Source organism: Podarcis erhardii, assembly GCF_964252035.2.
Source record: "Podarcis erhardii genome assembly, chromosome: 17".
In the NCBI taxonomy this organism is placed as follows: Eukaryota; Metazoa; Chordata; class Lepidosauria; order Squamata; family Lacertidae; genus Podarcis; species Podarcis erhardii.
Genome location: NC_138515.1, coordinates 3401903 through 3420209, shown reverse-complemented (window position 1 = coordinate 3420209; position 18307 = coordinate 3401903). Strand labels below are relative to the sequence as shown.

The 18307-nt window shown below is 47.5% G+C and overlaps 1 protein-coding gene across 4 annotated transcripts in view; it reads right to left on the bottom strand.

Annotated features, from left to right (window-relative positions):
• Window positions 1-18307, bottom strand: part of PLXNA3 (plexin A3) — a 70395-nt gene that overhangs the window by 39190 nt on the left and 12898 nt on the right. For all 4 annotated transcript variants that reach the window (XM_081845828.1, XM_081845829.1, XM_081845827.1 and 1 more), the window contains exons 4-10: window positions 13440-13568; window positions 12145-12245; window positions 10374-10497; window positions 8763-8913; window positions 7027-7126; window positions 4198-4312; window positions 1251-1451 (exon numbers count right to left, since the gene is read on the bottom strand). In XM_081845828.1, coding sequence (XP_081701954.1) covers window positions 1251-1451; window positions 4198-4312; window positions 7027-7126; window positions 8763-8913; window positions 10374-10497; window positions 12145-12245; window positions 13440-13568 — 921 coding nt within the window. The remainder of the gene's footprint in view (window positions 1-1250; window positions 1452-4197; window positions 4313-7026; window positions 7127-8762; window positions 8914-10373; window positions 10498-12144; window positions 12246-13439; window positions 13569-18307) is intronic.

The window sequence follows — 18307 nt, the reverse complement described above, 5'->3', positions numbered from 1 at the left end:
TTAACATCGAATTAGCCTTCCCCCTTTCCACTATTTCTGTACACTACAGTGAAGTATTAAGTACATTTTCCCACTGTGATTTTAAATCTCTTTCCTAGATACTCACAGTCAATTTAGTCCATCATCATTTATGCGGTTATATTTTATTTATTTATTTTGACCCAACATGCATCTCTCTAGCTACTCACCCTAAACTGAAGTTCTGCTTGCAGCCCATTTTGTTAAATTTTGTTGGGAGTTCACCCTGATTTGGTTTCACTGGCAAACCTTCCTACCTCACTGAACATACATGGGTTTGGGCAACTCTACTCATGGGACAAGAGCAGGATGGTGAGCTTGTGGCTGTCCAGATGTTGTTGGACTCCAACTCTCTTCATCTCCTGCCAACATAGCCAATGGTTAGGGATGGTATGGGGGTTCACAAAGGAGAGAGTTACTGTCTTTTTTTAAAAAAAAGAGGGATGCTTTTTATACTTTGGGAGCGTGCTAAAGCTCATATGCAAATGTAAGCAATCAAACGCTCAGTGTACAGAACGCTTTGTGTTTTGCACCTTATTCATCATTACAGGAGTACAATACTGTTAATTAGGCTACTATTACCAACCTAGCAGTTTGAAAAGCACGATGTGCAAGTAGATAAATAGGTACTGCTCCTGCGGGAAGGTAAACGGTGTTTCTGTGCGCTGCTCTGGTTTGCCAGAAGCAGCTTAGTCATGCTGGCCACATGACCCAGTATGCCGGCTCCCTCGACCAATAAAGCGAGATGAACGCCGCAACCCCAGTGTCTTTTGTTAAAAAAAATAATATTTATTACTTTTCCAACAATTTAAACACTGTCGTCCGCGACTGGATCTAATGGTCAGGGGTCCCTTTACCTTTATTACCATTATACGAACAGACAACTGAAGCCAAGAAAGTTAGCCATTTGATGGTGTGTCAAAACAAGTCAACAGCAAAGGCTTGAACAACACTCCAACCACTGGAACATCATCAGTTGGGATGGGTTCTGGTCCTTGCCCTTAAAACATGTGTGCAGATTGTGCCACAGATGCAGAAGGAGGCATTTTACAACTGTTAAGAAGCAGGGGAAGTGAAGCACAGGGAAGAAAAACCGGTGGCAGCCCCAGAACAGCGAGACACTGAATCTCCTTTTTCCATTCCAATGTTTCCAGCCTTCGCGGCTGCAGAATGCTGCGGAACATGGGAAAGAGGTATTCAAAATACAGGCGTAAAATGTGCTGCTGCCTCACCGAGGTGTTCTGGCACTGCACACTGCTTGAATTGAAGCGCACGGCTGGGACTCTCTGCTGCCGGCCTTGGATGCCCAGGACGCACTCGTAGTTCTTCTGTCCTGACTGAGGCTGAGGAAGGTTCTTGGCACGCAGGGTAATGGGTTGCAACACTCCCACTGGGATCAGTATCTCGCCACCAGGAAGCAGCTCAGGGCAGCCCTACAGGAGAGAGGAAAGGCATTTGCATGTGGTATTAAAAATGACACATTGACTGACACACACACAACTTCTTGTACTGTTTCCATGCACTTTTGAATGTTGCCAGTGCAGGACTGAAAGCAGAGGAGATATATGGGTCTAAATCAGAGGTCGGCAACCTAAGGCCCATGGGCTGGAAGCGGCCCATGAGGGTCGCTTAACCGGCTCATGCGCTGCCTCCAAACTGAGCCGCCCGCTCAGTGAGTCCCCCAGTGCTGCGCTAAACCGGCACATCACAGCGCGGGGACTCTTCCGCAGCATCGGAAATCGCTTCTGCACATGCCCAGATGCTGGAAATCGAGTCTGCGCATGTCCGCGGTGCCGAAAATTGCTTCTGTGCATGCCCAGACGCCAAAAATCGCTTCTGTGCAGGTGCAATTTTCGGCATCTGGGCATGCACAGAAGCGATTTCTGGCATCGCAGACATGTGCAGATGTGATTTCCGGTGCCACACTGTGCCGGCCCAGCCCACAGAGGATCTCCGCGGGAGTGATCCGGCCCATGCCCGGTAAGCCTTGTCGACCCCTGGTCTAAATTATAACCAGTGTACATTTGAAACAGCAGACATGAGAGACTGGGGCGTGTGGGAGGGAGAGAAGTAGCTCCCCCCCCCGCCTGCTCTAGGCAGGCTTACTTACAAGTAAGCCCACTGGCTTACCATTCCACTGATTCCCAAGTATTACTAGGGGCGCAATCTTGGCTCCACACACAACCCTTTCCACCACAAGAACTGAGGCTCTTTCTGCCCCCACCCCAAAAACATGACCTTTCCCACCCCCAGAGACCCCTGTCCTGAGCACAAGATAAAACCCAGGAGTCTGGCTTCCGCCTCCTCCTCTTGCCTGGGGCAGCAGCGGGAGAAAGATGGAGATGAAAGAGCCTGCTGGGCGCTCTGAGTTGCCATGGAAACCAGAGTCTAGTTAATTGCTCCTTGGTACCAAAGGAAAGGTGGGGGGAGGCGTGCTGCTCTGTTTACATGGCTAGCAGGGAGGTGGGGGGGGGGCAGTGACGCCAGGAAGCAATAGAGGAAATGTGGTCCTGACCTGGAGAACAATCAAGCCCTGGGTGCAACTTCCTGTCCAGACCCAAGACAATGGGGTCAAGACAAAGGCAGGGCCAGCAGAGAAGAGCGAAGCACTAAGTTCCCTCCCCGCTCTCTCGCTCAATTCTAGTGTGCAGCATGCGTGCGCGCGCGCACACACACACAGGTCCTCCCGAGTGCACACCCATTTTGCCAGTGCTAATTCAACCCCAACTGTTACACTGAATGCTCTGCTTCCCAGAGCCTCTGAGATTGCTGTCCAGGCCACTCCCAGCTCCAGCCACCACATCCGACCGCAGCCCGAACGCTGGCCCCTCAAAGGGAGCTGCTATCAATTACCTACCCACAAAGAGCCCCGGGCGTCTCTAGGTCTATTGATCCCGCCGCCTGGGCCAGACGATTGATTATGAGTGACTGGCCCCACTCCCAGCAAATACCCTGGTCCTTCCTGCCCCCCACCAGCATTGATCCAGACCCCCGCCCCAGCAAAGGCACTTTAGTGCTATTATCGGCTGCCAATGCCGTCGATCTGCCACCTGCTGACTTTCCTCTGATTGCTTGGGATTCCCTGGTCTGTGGGAACGTACATTTGTACCAAAGATCCCATGGCAGAATCATAGAATTGGAAGGGACCCAATGGTCATCTAGTCCAACCCCAGCTAAAGAATCCATGACAGGCAGCCATCCAACGTTTGCTTAAAAATGTCCAAGGAAGAACAGCTCTTCGCTTGCATGCTACAACACAGGAAACAGCCTAAAGACAATCTAGACTTTCACAAATCTCAGTTCTCTGTTCACATTTCAAATAAAATTTCTAGAGCTCATGTCATCTGAAGGTATGTTGTCTTGCTGGGGCAGTATTCAGCAGTCAGGTAAAAGGATACCTTTACCTTTCTGTCCCACCTCACAACTCTTAAAGGTAAAGGTAATGGGACCCCTGACCATTAGATCCAGCCGTGGCTGACTCTGGGGTTGCGGCGCTCATCTTGCTTTATTGGCCAAGGGAGCCGGCGTACAGCTTGTGGGTCATGTGGCCAGCATGACTAAGCCGCTTCTGGCGAACCAGAGCAGCACATGGAAATGCCGTTTACCTTTCCGCCAGAGCAGTACCTATTTATCTACTTGCACTTTGACGTGCTTTCGAATTGCTAGGTTGGCAGGAGCAGGGACCGAGCAACGGGAGCTCACCCCGTCGCGGGGATTCGAACCACTGACCTTCTGATCGGCAAGTCTAGGCTCTGTGGTTTAACCCACAGCGCCACCCGCATCCCTCAGCCCTATGTAGGGAAGCTTTTAATGTTTGATGTATTACAGTATTTTAATATTTTGTTGGAAGCTGCCCTGAGTGGCTGGGGAAGCCCAGCCAGATGGGCGGGGTATAAATAAATTATTATTATTATTATTATTATTATTATTATTATTATTGAGGAAGCTTCAGACCCACCACACAAATTCCTATGGATTTCTCCGGCAAGCAAAGGGGAGGTTGCAGGTGGACTACATTGAGTGGGGAGGGTAAGAGGGGGCATGGCTTGGAGTGGGTGGCGTATTGGTATCCCTGAATGAAGTCTGGAGGTTCTCTCCAGGGCCTGGCGGGCATTCCCACAAGGTGCAGTGGGGCAAGAGGGAGTAAAGAACACCTTACAGTGCCAGGACTGCACTCACCTCCGTGGTGTTGACTCGCCCTTCTAGGAAGAAGCACTTGGCAACGTTGTGGGTGCAAGTGTGTCTATATTTACACCAGTGGCAAGGGTAGTGGCTGCTCACACACGACAAGCATCTGCAGGAAGAATGGAAATAAAAAGTCAATAAAGGGAAACAGCAGCAGCAGAAGAAGAAGCAAGAACAACAACAACAACAACAGGTGTACACCCACATGTACCCTGTCCCACAAAAGCCACCCACCCCCTTCTTTCCTGGATCTTTTATTCCCTGTTGCCATTGTTCGGCTTGAGGATATGGAGTTCATGGGAAAGGGGGGGAGGGGGGAGGGACACTGATTGAATCAGCTCCCAAAGTCCTGCCAAAGCCATCTGCTTGCTGCAGAGACAAGCCCGGGGGGCGAATGTTGACTGAAGCCATTGCCACAAATGGACTTGGCGGTGTATAAGGCTGGGTGCCCCAGAACCGAGAGGGGAAAGCACTTCTTCAAAATTAAACAAGAGATTGTATGTGACTTCCTATTTTAAAACGGGGGGTGGGGGTGAGGAAACAAGGAAGGAAGGAAGCGTGTGCCAAGCCATGAAAAAGGACAAGCAAGGCGGCAGATCGAGTGCTGCTGCACAGGCACCTTCAGCGCTTTGTTTCTAAAAACAAGAGGCGAACAAGTCCCAGACTCGCCCAGCCGCCCTCACCCTCTAGCCTGAAAAGAGCCCACCCACCACCACCAAACCCTGCAAACAGAGCTGGTTATGGGTCCTGGTAAAGGGGAAAGCACTCTGCACATGCTCAGACATCCTTTGCATTGGTTGAGATGCCCCAATTCAAGAGGAGTTCTGAGACTAAAGCCTAGAAAGTCTTCCTGCCTCTCCCCTGCAGAAATATTCTGAATTGGCTCTCTTTGGGTGAGAGAGTGTGTGTACATGCTGATGTTATTGTGTTCAGCATCATGTACAGTCATGTTACAGACACTTCAGGTTGCGTTTTTTCGGGTTACAGACCGCCAAAACCCGGAAGTACCGGAACAGGTTACTTCTGGGTTTGGGCACTTGCGCAAAAGCACTAAATCGCGCTTTGCGCATGTGAAAAGTGCCAAATCGCAACCCGCGCATACGCAGATGCGGTGCTGCGGGTTGCGGACACTGAGGGTTGCAAATGTGCATCCCCCACGTATCACGTTCGCAACCTGAGCATCCACTGTACTCTGGTGACACTCTGTAAATCAGAGGTACCCAAACTTATCTGGCCTACCGCCATCCTTTTCATAAAATCTATCTTCTGGAAATCTATCTTCTTTAACAGAACAGAAAGATGCAGTAACAAATGTGCATTATTTTATGTATCTATATTTCTACCTACGTCCTACAACATAGTAAAAAAGATGTTGTAAGTAAGACACCTTGAAGTCTGTAATTATAAATTTATTAAAATCAACCATAGTAACTTTTGCATTACACACACAAAAATTAGATAACGAAGGATAATATGAAAATAAAAATTACGAATATTAAAAATAATAGTAATGAGAAGGCTGAACCTGGTGCACTGCTATCAATTTATTAATGTTGGACTCTATTTTTGTCAGCAGCATTCTCAAATTACCATGATTAGCTATTTGCAGTCAGTTTCTTTTTTAAGTTAACAGATTTGTGACCACACTGAAGCCATGTTCCACTAAATATGATGAAGGAAATGCAATTAAAAACCTTTGTACTATAGCTGCAATCCACTTCCCTGGCCTGGGTGAAGCCCAAAAGTGTTCAGACAAGCCCGGGAAAACCCTGCTGGATCCAGGGGAGGCGTGGTCGCCATCCTGCAACAGTGCCCAACTTGGCGGTAAGCATCATGTACGAATCGTTTTTCAAAATTCTCTTCTTTCTTTATGCTTCTACCACCCTTATTTTTATTCAATGCCTCCCAAATGCACCCAAGGCTACTGCCGGCCCCCCCGGAACATTCCAGTGCCCCCCAGGGGGCGGTATCACCCACTTTAGGAAACACTGCTGTAAAAGATGGTGGAAGGAAGCCTCTGGGTGGGAAAGCACTTGTTGAAGAGGGAAAAGGTACCAACAACTCAGCCTTTACATTAGTTTTCTTCCTTGTTTTCAGACCAGAGACTCACCTTTAACCCAAACATGCATTTGGGGATCCACTGATTATTTTTTCAACATATATTCAAATTTCTTATTCTTATTCTTATTATTAATACCCCGCCCATCTGGCTGGGTCTCCCCAGCTACTCTGGGTGGCTTTCAGCACATATCAGAACTTATTATGTTAATAATTTAATAATAATAATTTATTATTTATACCCCGCCCATCTGGCTGGGTCGCCCATTTTAGACTAGCCCCCGATGCAAGTCGTGGGACCTGGCCCCCCAGCTGGAGTTCACAGATTAGTAGTAGTAGTAGTATTTTATTTATACCCCGCCCATCTGGCTTGGTTTCCCCAGCCACTCTGGGCAGCTCCCAGCAGAATACTATTATTATTACTATTTAGTAAATTTATATACTGCCCTTCATCAGAAGACCACAGGGCAATTTACAACACAAATGTAATGTCATATAGACATCCTTAGTAAAAGACATGCAACATGGGTGCTTTATGGGTAAGATACGACTTAAGCACTCCCAGGAGCGCTTGGGTGGCCATTTTGGGCAGCAGGATGTTGGCTGAATAGGCCTTTAGTTTGCCAGATCAGAGCTCTTCCTAAAGGGAAGAAATCAAGACTAAGGAGCATTGTCTTGGGGCGAGGGGACAGATGCTCAAAGGTCTGGGGCCTGAAGGTCTGGGGTCTGAAGAAGGGAGATTATGGCCCCAGGGTCAAAACTCACGTGCGCAGAAGGCTGCAGTCGTAGAAGACAAAATTAGTGCTGGCGAATTCAACCCCTGTCTCCTTTGAGAGAAGTCGGAGTCTAACAGTGCGAACATCACCTGAGTTGGTATTGGGTGGGTGGGGGTTGGAAAGGAGAGAGATCAGTAAGCATCTGTTTGCAAGATCACATTCTACATTAACTTGAAGTTACACACTCAAAATTAGGAAAGCAGATGAAGTTCCCCTCTCATAAGCATAAGCATCCGATTTACAAAGTTTGTGTCTGGATGTGGGCGGAGAGGGAATAGTTCATTTACCATTTTCTGAAGACCTCCAGCTGCAAATGGGAAAGGAAGCACCAGAGTGGTAGCCAGTCTGTACAGAGTGATCTTGAGAGCTCAGCCCATGATTTAAAGAGGGTCCCCTGCTAAAGTGCTGTTTGGGTCCCAACCTTTCCTACATTTTATCAGCAGCAGCAAACACAGCATTTTGAACATTCTGAAGTACTTCACATACAAAATAGCGTTGTAATCATTATGACACTGTGGTCACAAGCACACCATGCATTTAAAGCACTCTTATACTACTCTGAATAGCCATAGCTTCCCCCAAAGAATCCAGTGATTCGTTAACGGTGTTGAGAGCTTTTATGAGACCCCGATTTCCCTCACAGGGCTACAATTCGTAGAGTGATTTAACAATCGGTCCCTCTTCCCAAGGAACTCTGGAAGCTGTTGCTCTGCAGGGAATACGGTCTCCTAACAACTCCCACCACTCTTTGCAAACTTGGGGGAAGCCATGACTGTTTAAGGTGCTATAAGAATGCGGGTGGCGCTGTGGTCTAAACCACTGAGCCTCTTGGGCTTGCCAATCAGAAGGTCAGCGGTTTGAATCCCTGCGACGGGGTGAGTTCCTGTTGCTCGGTCCCAGCTCCTGCCAACCTAGCAGTTCAAAAGCACGTCAAAGTGCAAGTAGATAAATAGGTACTGCTCCGGTGGAAAGGTACCGTATTTTTTGCTCTATAAGATTCACTTTTTCCCTTCTAAAAAGTAAGGGGAAATGTGTGTGGGTCTTATGGAGCGAATGCAGGCTGCGCAGCTATCCCAGAAGCCAGAACAGCAAGAGGGATCGCTGCAGCGATGCCTCTTGTTGTTCTGGATTCTGAGATTCAGAATATCTTTTTTTTTGTTTTCCTCCTCCAAAACCTAGGTGCATCTTATGGTCTGGTGCGTCTTATGGAGCAAAAAATATGGTTAATGGCGTTTCCGTGCCCTGCTCTGGTTTTGGTGTTCCGTTGCACCAGAAGCGGCTTAGTTATGCTGGCCACATGACCCGGAAAAACTGTCTGAGGACAAACGCCAGCTCCCTCAGCCTGTAAAGCAAGATGAGCACCTCAACCCCAGAGTCATCTGCGACTGGACTTAGCTGTCAGGGATCCTTTACCTTTTTAAGAATGCTTTAAATGTATTGCGTGGATGTGCCTTGTAAAGCAGGTCAGTGTTACTGCATATCACAGTGAGAATAGCCACCTGTTATTATTAATATTATTTATTTTTTTGTACTGCCTTTCATCCAAAGATCATGGGACAGTTCACAACATTAAATACAAAATGAGAACAAAATAATATGTAAGAAAACAAAAACAAACCTAGGTAGCATGTTCATGCAGATTAGAAACTTCCTTCGAGCTCATAGCTCAGTCTCTCAGAACCACTGTGCTTCACCAACTTTCCCTCCCCACCTCCAAGCGCTCACCGTACTCCCCAGGGGGCTCATCCCTCAATGTAGGAGAAAGGCATCGGATCCCTCCATCCACCTGCAGTTGCCCCTCGCTCTCTCCAAGGCTCTCAAAGGAGCAGATCACACCAGCTGTCAGGTCTGGGGCATTGTGGACAGTAAGCTGAAGCTGGAAACACAGCCCAAGAGAGGACAGTCACTAGACAGATTAAAATGTTTGGGAATTATATCCAAGGAAAGGAAGAGGGCACCGTGTGTGTGTTCCTCTACACTAGGGGTCACTTTTCAGCCCATTAGCACATTTGCAAACTGGATAAACTGCCATGGGCACCAGGCACACACTGCAATCAAGAAAAACTCTGCCCCCTGTTCTACTGGCTACAACAGAATACTTCGTTCAAGCTGAATTTCAACAGGGCAGGAGAGGGGAAAGAGATCCTCTGTGTGCCAAGAAAACCTTCTGTGGGTGCATGCGTTGCATTGGTGACCCGTGCGCTACATGCCCCCTGACACATTTTATGCCACAAGATAACTCTGCAGCATGCATAAATTATAGAGGTGAAGAAGAAATTTCCATGTCAATTATCTTAGTTCACAAAACACTTTCTGCAAACGTCAGTATTTTGCAAAAATTAGTTTTGTTTCTATGAGCTGGGTTGGGTGGCACAAAGCAAGAAGCTATGCAGGGCAATGAAGGCCTGCCCTCCGACCTTATTCAGTGACTCACCTGGCTTCTGAGATGCCACCAGGTGTCACGTCACTCCCTTTCAAGCATATCTTGACAACCATAAGGGCTAGAAACATGCTTTCTTAAACAAATTAAAATAAAGCTAAGATCTTTATGAATCTGGATTGTATGGCCTATACCATGTTCTGCAGTCCCAGCAGCCACACGGCCTTGGCCCCAATTGGCATAAAGCACAGAGTGTCTCTGGTACAAGCCTGAACAGCTGGAACCAGAGCTTGGAATGGTGGTGAAGGAAACTGGTAATTAAGCCACACACCAGTTGTGGGGCTCAGCCAATTAAGCTAGTTTACTGGTGCAGTTTGCAAATAATTCCATAGTCAATGTAGTTGGCGAGTCATAAAAGAAAACAATTGCCAGCAGACTGTCTGATGAATGTCTTCAAAGGGTGTCGCAAGTACAACTCCAGGCTAGGAAATTGAGCCTAGTATTTACATTGGCCATTTTGGATATCTTGGGCCTAAACTGTGAAGTGCTTTACAGATCCTAGCCAGCACTTTGAATTGTGCCCGGAAACAGACTGGTAGGCACTGGAGCTGTTGTAGAACAAGGGAAGGGTCTGCTCCCTCTAACCAGCTCTGGTCAACAATATAGCTGGAGCTTTTTGGGCCAGCTGGGAGTTTCTTAGAACTTTTCAAAGAGAGTCTCACATAGAGCAGGTTATGGCAATCAAAACGGGATGTAGCTCAGGACTGTGTCACTGTGGCATATATTATCCAGAGAACACAAGCCTAGGGAAAGGACCCCTCCTCAGAAAGAGGAGCAGGATCAGTACTTTCCCGCTTCACCACCTGCAAACACAGAAGAGGTTCCTTGCCAAAGAAACACAGGGGAACGGAAAGCCAAAAATCCAGGAGGGCGCAAGGGGTGTACACAGGACTCACCACAATGCTGGGCTCTGTCACCGAGATGTTGTTGGGCTCAACAAGCAGCCGCACACATTGAGTCAGAGATGCTGTGAAACGGTGAGGCTCTGCGGCACGGGGACACTCGCTCTCTCTGCAACACCTGAGCGGCAACAGAAACAAGGCAGGGTGGGCAGGAGGGGAAAGCAAAGGATGCTTTCACTGCCTTGCATTCTGCCCCTCTCCACAGCCTTCGGGCCACTGCTGCCACCAATGGGACTGGGGTGGGTGTGGGGGGAGGAGCTCACAGGGACCCGCTAGTAGAGGAACAGAACTTCTTATCAAAGCACTCAGCGGAGCAGACTGTCTACTGATCTGGCAACAGAAAGCAGCACACATGGAAGGAGCTTTTGGCAGGGGAAAAGTTGGCAAGGGAGATGGGGGTGGAAAGAGAAGCCAGAGAAGGCTCAGCAGTTCAGGTGTGTTAGGTGTGCACACGCATACGGGGAGTGGGGGGTGGCGAGGAAGCGACTGCTTCCGCTCCAGGCCCTGGAGGCTTGTTAGGCTTGTCAGTGCTGGAAGGAACCAAAGGAGCTTGGGGAGCTGGGGATAGAGATGCCTGCCTTGAGGAAGGGTTTGTTTGTTTGTTTCTTAGATTTATATCCCGCCCTTCCTCTCCAAGGGGCTCAGGGAGGCTAGAGTGAAATGCTGCCCACCCCCCAACAAGGGTTGGCAGGAGGGAGAGTGAAGCGAGCAAGCAAGCAAACCTCACACTGCCAGTCAAGGAAGAGAGAGAGCACGCTGGGTAGTGTGGAAAGAGGAATTTTCTGCCCTCTCCTAACTCCCTCCGTGGCTGATTCAGAGAGCAGAGGATTGCAAGTGGGGCGGGGGGAAGAATTGGCTCAGGAGTGGAGGAGCAGTCCTAAGAGAATCAGCCGCTCCCACTACTTCCTATTTCTCTTTCTCTCTCTCCCTCTCCACTCCCCAAACCCAATACTACTGTGTGTGGGGGGGGGGTGTCACCTCCGTTCTCACTCTTTCTTCACCCCCCTCCAAGTATTATCACATAATTCTATATTAAGCTCGGAGGTGCAAGTTGCTGCGCCAGGTGCTGAGGCAGTGATAGGGAATTGGGAGGGAAGAGGGAGGGTAAAGTCAGGAGGGAAACATCTGCTAGCAGAGACACAGCCGTGGCTGGCAGGGTGGGGTTGCACTCTGCCCCATCTCCCCCCCCCCCCCCGCTCTGGCTCCGCTCTGCCTCCTGCAGGGTGGGGGGATATAAAACGCAGGGGAGACAGGAGGCATTGTTGCTGCAGGGAAGATGAAACTTCAATGGGAAGGGGGCTCAGAAGACACCCCATGGTCTCCCCCCTGCTGCCTTGCTCAATATGCCATCGAGTGATGGGTTGTGGGAGTGGAGGGGAGCAGGAAATAAAACCCACCACCTCCCACTCTCTTGGAGGGACAACCGCTGCTATCTTCTTCTTCTTCCCCCTCTCCCCCTCCCCAAAACCCCCTCTAACTCTTCCTCCTAGTCAGCTCAGTGCTGGCAGATTTAATAGGATTAAGGCTCCTGCAGAGGCTAGATAAGGGGGAGGAGGAGGGAGGGAGGCCACAGCAGGAGGCAGGAGAGAGGGGGTCTCACACTGGGCTGCCACCTCCCTACTTGATCCCCCAACATCGGGCGGGAAAATAAAGCAGCATTTTTGAGGGAAGGGGGTGCTACTGTTGGATCATGGATTCTTCGCCTGCCAGCCTGTACAGTGCTTCTTCCGGGGGGCGGGCAGTGCGTGTTAGGAAATTCTCTCACCTGTTGTGCAGGACGCACCAGCCGCAGTGTGGGTCTCTGGAGCCCAGGCACTCAGCACAAGACAAGTACTGTTCACAGTTTTCCACGGGGAGCCGGACCACCTGAGGGGAAGGGCTAAATAATTAGACAAGGCCTTCCTTCTCCTCATCAGAATCACGAGGTATCAGGGTTGCTATTCCTCTCCACCGCTGCCCCCAGCAAAGCTTCTGTGCCTTGAGCAGATCCACAACAAAGTCAAAATCCAGCAGGTGCAGGTTTCTGGTACTGGGGAAGGCACCTGTTGAATTTCTGCCTGCTGTTAAACTGCACAATACTCTGATAAAGAGAGTGGGGAAAGCTGGCAGCTCTGCACAGCACCCATCCTCCCAGTAGCCCTAACCCCAACTCCTACAAGCCTCTTCCGCAGAAATCATACTCTTAACCTCAGCATCTGATCCTGTCTCACAAACAGCACTGTGATTCCATTCCAAATGTCAAATTTCACAGCTGCCTCCTCCACAAAACAACAGGTTTTGCCTCTTTGCAGCTTTAGGGATCTTGTCTCTCCAGAGAAGTTTTGCCAAGAACCACACACACCCCAAAAACCCCTTTTCCACCTGTTGTCCCCAATAATGCACTAGAGATTTCCCCTCCCCTCTTAGAAGGATAAAATACCAACCAGTTCCTCTTAATAGGCATGTTTTAAACACAGTGAAATATATGCAGAGTCAAATTGCACTGCTCTTAGCACTGAGTGCAAAAAAATGTGTCTGGGATGTGTGCCTTTTATAAGTGGGAAGACCCATTTCTCTAACCCCAGAAGTGTTGGGTGATGGTGGCTGTAATTGCTCAGAAATGACTCTGATGGAAAATAATTATTCACAAGCCTTCTTGAACTCATTGCCTCATGTTCCAGCATAAGGCCTGGATCATTTTTTTAAAAAAACAGTACCAGTTAGATCAGGGGTGGAGAACTTCAGGACCAGGGCCCAAATGCAGCTATGCAGCTCTACAGCTCTACAGCTCTCCCCACCCACCACGTCTTCCTTGGGGGCTTCTGCCCTGCTACTGAACACTAACAATACCTCTTCCTTGCCTGTGATTTGAAATGTAGTACGAAAGCAACAATCAGGCCTGTTGCCCCACCCCACTTTTTCCCCTGACCACACCCACTTTTGCCTCTGGCCCCGCCCACCACTGTCACGTGGCCCCTGGAAGTTTGCCCACAAGAGAATGTGGCCCCCTCAGGGGCCTGTCCTCTCAGCTGCAGTACGACAGAAGCCACTCCATCCCTCTCCCCTCTCCCTGAGGCTGACCTGTCTCTGGCTGAGCAAGTAGAGATGGCGCTGGTCCGGACTCAGGACCATGTCGCGCAGCAGTGGCTCCCCAGGCATCACAGGAACAGACTCGTAGAGATGGGCCTCCTTGGGGTTGTCCACACGGACCTGAGGAGTGCAAGCGCATGAGCAGCTTTGTTTATATGCCAAGTGCAAAGGGTATTCTTCTCTTCTCACCTCCACAAACTTCCTCGGGTCACAATCCAGTATTTGAGGGGGTTTGGAAAAACTGGGCTTTGTTGGCAAACGAAAAGGTGTGGTAGGGTAAAGCCTGAAGCTGGGTTCAGATTGCAGCTTGGCACTCTTCTGATTTGCTGGGTGGCACTGTAGCAAGTCATGCTCTCAACTTCACGTTTTTATCTGTTATAAGGGCAACAGACAAATATAGTGGAGTATTTTGTGCCACGGGGAGTTACAGAGCTGATAAGGAAACATTTTGTATGTGGTGTCAACAGTGGGATATTGTTTCCTTGGAGGAACTGTGAACCATGAGATTGAAGGAATTAGCAGCATAATATTATGGTCCGAAGACAAAAACCTTTTGCAGGTTTATCTCCTAAACCTGGTGGTCAAATGTTTATTCCAAACTATGGAGCCTGCTGAAAAGAGCACTGCATCTGGGTTAAAATTTCAGTCATATACTGGCTGGATAAACCACCATCTCCAAGACGGCTGCATATTTTGGGTGCTGTATACTGGTGCTGGTGCAAATATACCACAGACATTCATTTTCCTGTGAAAGTTATGAAGGCTGCATGCATTAAAAATCACAGCACAGGTTCAGTCTGTATACACACACACACACACACACACACACACACACACACACACACCTGAAGGGTGCACACCCTTCATCACTTGAAGAGTGGTTTAAAAACAAACAAACAAACAAAAAAACACCCCAGAGCTAATTGTTACCCTAATCCACAGTTCCCCATTTGTCAAATGAAAATAGTATTCGCTTTCATCTTTGTAAACACCCCTCCCAGTGTAGTATACCTGCACAAAGTGTGCCTCACTGATGCCAAAGGAAATCCACTAGCAACATGTGTCAGGCAACCTTGGACTCAGTAAAGCACCTAGCTTGCAAGCTGCTTGGAATGGCAAAAACTGGAGGGAACGAATGAGGGAATGGATGGATGGATGGATGGATGGATGGATAGATAGATAGATAGATAGATAGATAGATAGATAAATAAATAAATAAATAAATAAATGCGCCTAGTTGGCTACATGCCCTGAAGTATAAAGTTTGTGAGAAATTTTGTACTGAAAAAGCAATCAGGCACCACAAGAATGTTTTTTGAAGAGTCTGGATTACATAGCTGCTGAAATTCTCAGTAATCTAACAGTCTGTGGTATGTACAAGACCCCACACCGAATTATACATTTGGGAGTCTCCAAAGATTAACAGCTCTGCCTATTTAAAGGGAGGTGGCTTACTTTTAAGTTTGCAATTTGGGAGGGGCAAAGCAAAGAGATCCAAAGGTACACCCACTGCTGGATACCTTCAAGACAATATTGCAGCATATATATATTTAAGCACGTGTATTTGAATCTTCTACAGGCATGGCAGTCACGCTGAAGAGGGTCAGTGCAAAGGATGCAAGGCCAAACCTAGTCCCCTGAGACCTACTAGTGACTACTGTTTGCCCACAGAAGCAATGTGGGTGGGTGGTGGTAGCAGCAATGGCAATAGGACTTGGCACTGGGGAATGAGAGGTGTTGCGTGAAGCAATTCAACTATTTTATTTTTTTTACACATTTTCTATTTGTTAGCAAAATTGATAGTGCAATCCTAATCCTGATGAAGTGAAAACAACCATCCACTGGAATCTGTAGGTCTCTGCCGTTATGGAGGCCCACCCATCAGCAGAAGTTCTCCATCCATAGTAGCAGAAAACCACAAAATGGAGCAGGGCCCAGTGCTTTTGGATCTGCGGGATCCAAACCCCCATGCATCCTCTGATGGGCCAGATTTCACACAGCCATTCAGCTGTGTGAGCTTGGAACTGATGCAGCAAAAGAAAAAGGAAATACATTCTTTTTTAAAAACAGCCCCCACCTGCTGCCTCGACCAGAGCTAGCTGTTAGGGCTTCCGATGGGGCAGAGGATCAACCACTGCTGTGCTGCTACTGAACTAGTAATTTTGCTTTATGAAAGCTTGCTCTTTGCAATTTTGTCATTCTGCTTGGCTTTGCAAATTAAAAATAGGCATAAGATTTGGACACAAGAGGAGAATTGCAGAAGTTAATCAAAATTTCTTCCATGCAAAAGGGAGTTTGTGATTAATGTTCCCGTTTCTTTGTCTTAGGCTGTTTTTCCAAGGGACATTGTTGCTTTTGCAAGCTAAAATAGAGACTACTATCTTGGTTTTATTTTGGTACTTCAAATAATAAAGTCAATAAAAAAATCTGAATTACTAATATTGTTACTGGTAAATTCAAAAGTCATACAGCAGAACATAGTAACATTTTTGGAAGTGAGTCATAACACCTGAGAATTTTCAGAAATCTAATAACCCCTTCCTCACAAGCTTCCTCTGACCAAGGCACAGACCCATTTAATCTCTGTATTAGCCACTGTGCGCAGAACCCCCCATTAGCACTGGTTTGGACCACTTTGTGCAAAAATATTTCACTTCCAGCTACTAGCTGCATATCACAGGGGAAGTTGTACAGTATGCATTTGGCAAATTACCCAGGAAATACTCTCACAGAGCCCAGATGGAACTTGCAAGGCACTTTCCAAAATGGCCCCAGAGCTTGAATGTGGCCTAGAGCTTAATGTCACTTTGCAGACAGAGTATGTTGTCCCTCTCTTCAACCCCGCAGTGGTCCCAAAGAGTTTCCACTATGTTTTCTTAAAATCCACTTTACTAAAAAAACCACCAAAAGTCAATGATTTTGACAGTTACTCAACTATTTGATATTTGCATTTTTGAATGGGTAAAAGGAAAGACATGTTACTTTGCAGTACATACAGTATTTAGTGGTATGACTTTTAAAAATAGCATTCTGAACTTTTGGGACAGGTTGGCGAACCTGTGACCCTCTATATTTTGTCAGATGACATCTCCCACCATCCCGGACCACTGGGGAGTCGGGAGTCCAACAATATCTGGCAGGCCACAGGTTCACCACACCTGCACTGAATGACGTACAGGCAAAATACCCCTCTCTTTTAAAGAAAAAACATTTGGTTATTCTGCAACAGCCAGAATTGGTTCCACAACCATCAGGATGAATGCTTCTTCCTGAAGAGTTTCAGAACACTTCTGAAATTGATAATGGGATGTGGCCTTTTATGGCTTGAGCCACTTAACTGCCTAGCAGCTCCATGGTCAAGCCAGCCCAATATTAATGGTTTCCAAACTGATCTTAAAACGACGATAACTTTGAAACACTGTGCAAAACATTAGATATAATTGATTCACCTATGACCTGGATTTCCCGTGAAGTGTTGTTAGAATTCAAAGACAGCATCAAGAAGGCCCAGCAGAAAGAGAAGAGGTCGGAGGAACAGGGCAGAGCACTGCTCTTCAGCCTTGGGTCCCCAGATGTTGATGGGCTACAACTCTCATCACCCCGACTGTTGGCTAAACTGGCCAGGGATGTTGTGAGTTTCAGCCCAAAAACACCTGGGGACCCATGGCTGAAGAACTCTGGGGGTAGAAGTTGACTCCAGGTGCTTTTCCCCTACCCCACCCACCATGATTGTTTTCCTGCCTACCTGGGTCTTGAAAGATGTTCCAGGCTTGGATAGTGGCCCTTCCCCTGACCAGTAAATCCCATGCAGGGCTGCTTCTTTCCACTCTCTCCCTCCCTCCTTGTAATGTTATTTTGAATTGTTAACATATTTTATTGTATCCGTACTTCGGGAATCTGACAGGACTGAAAAGCAGTCTAAAAATAACCTCGATAAATAGCCTGGCCTGCACTGGCTTCCAAAGCGGTGTGTGAATAAACTGAGCAGAAGCATTTCCTCCTTCTAAAACCCAATAAAAGTTCAATCATGAAATAGATCTGTTTGCTGCTATTCTATAATGAGGAGAATGTACAGAGCAACCCTAATGAAGTTTACTCAGAAGTCAGACCCACGATATCCCCAAAGGATTGCAGCCTTAATCGCATTCAGCAACATTTATAATCTGGAGAGAGAGTAATGGGAGCGGGATGGCAGAGGTTCGGCAGCTCTGTGTGTGTCCCTCTGTGCAGAAGCACACATGTATAAACACAGAGAAGTGTAAACACAGCTCCTAGAGACCTGGGGTTGGGGGGTGAAACTTGAGAGACTCCACTGCTTATTTACAATGTTAAAAAAACACACACCAATAAATTGCCAAGAACAGGTATAAAATACCACATTCCCAATAAATAAGGACAACTGGGTCATAGGCATCTGTGTTTCCAAAACAGACACAAAAACAGAAGGGAAGGAAACATAGATTGTCTTTATTCGAAGCTCTCTTAAAAAGTATGAAGTAAAAAAGGGAAGATTCAGGGCCAGATTTAGGTTTATGAGGCCTTAAGCTACTGAAGGTAGTGGGGCCCTTTACATAGCAGGCGCGGCCCTTGACTTACATTATAGGAGCCTACACAACACAAAACACTGTTGCTGTATGTAGGCTTTATTTTATTTGTTTTTTATCTTATATTTTGGAAATCTACATCCAGGCTTTTTTTCTTCTTTCAATTATTTGGGGCCCCCCAAGAGAGTGGGGCGCTAAGCTATAGCTTGTTTAGCTTATATGTAAATCCGGTACTGAGTACAGTCCTTGGAACCTATGCAAACACTACAAAATCACCTCATAGGCATCTGGCAAGTTTGGGAGGAGAGAGAAGGG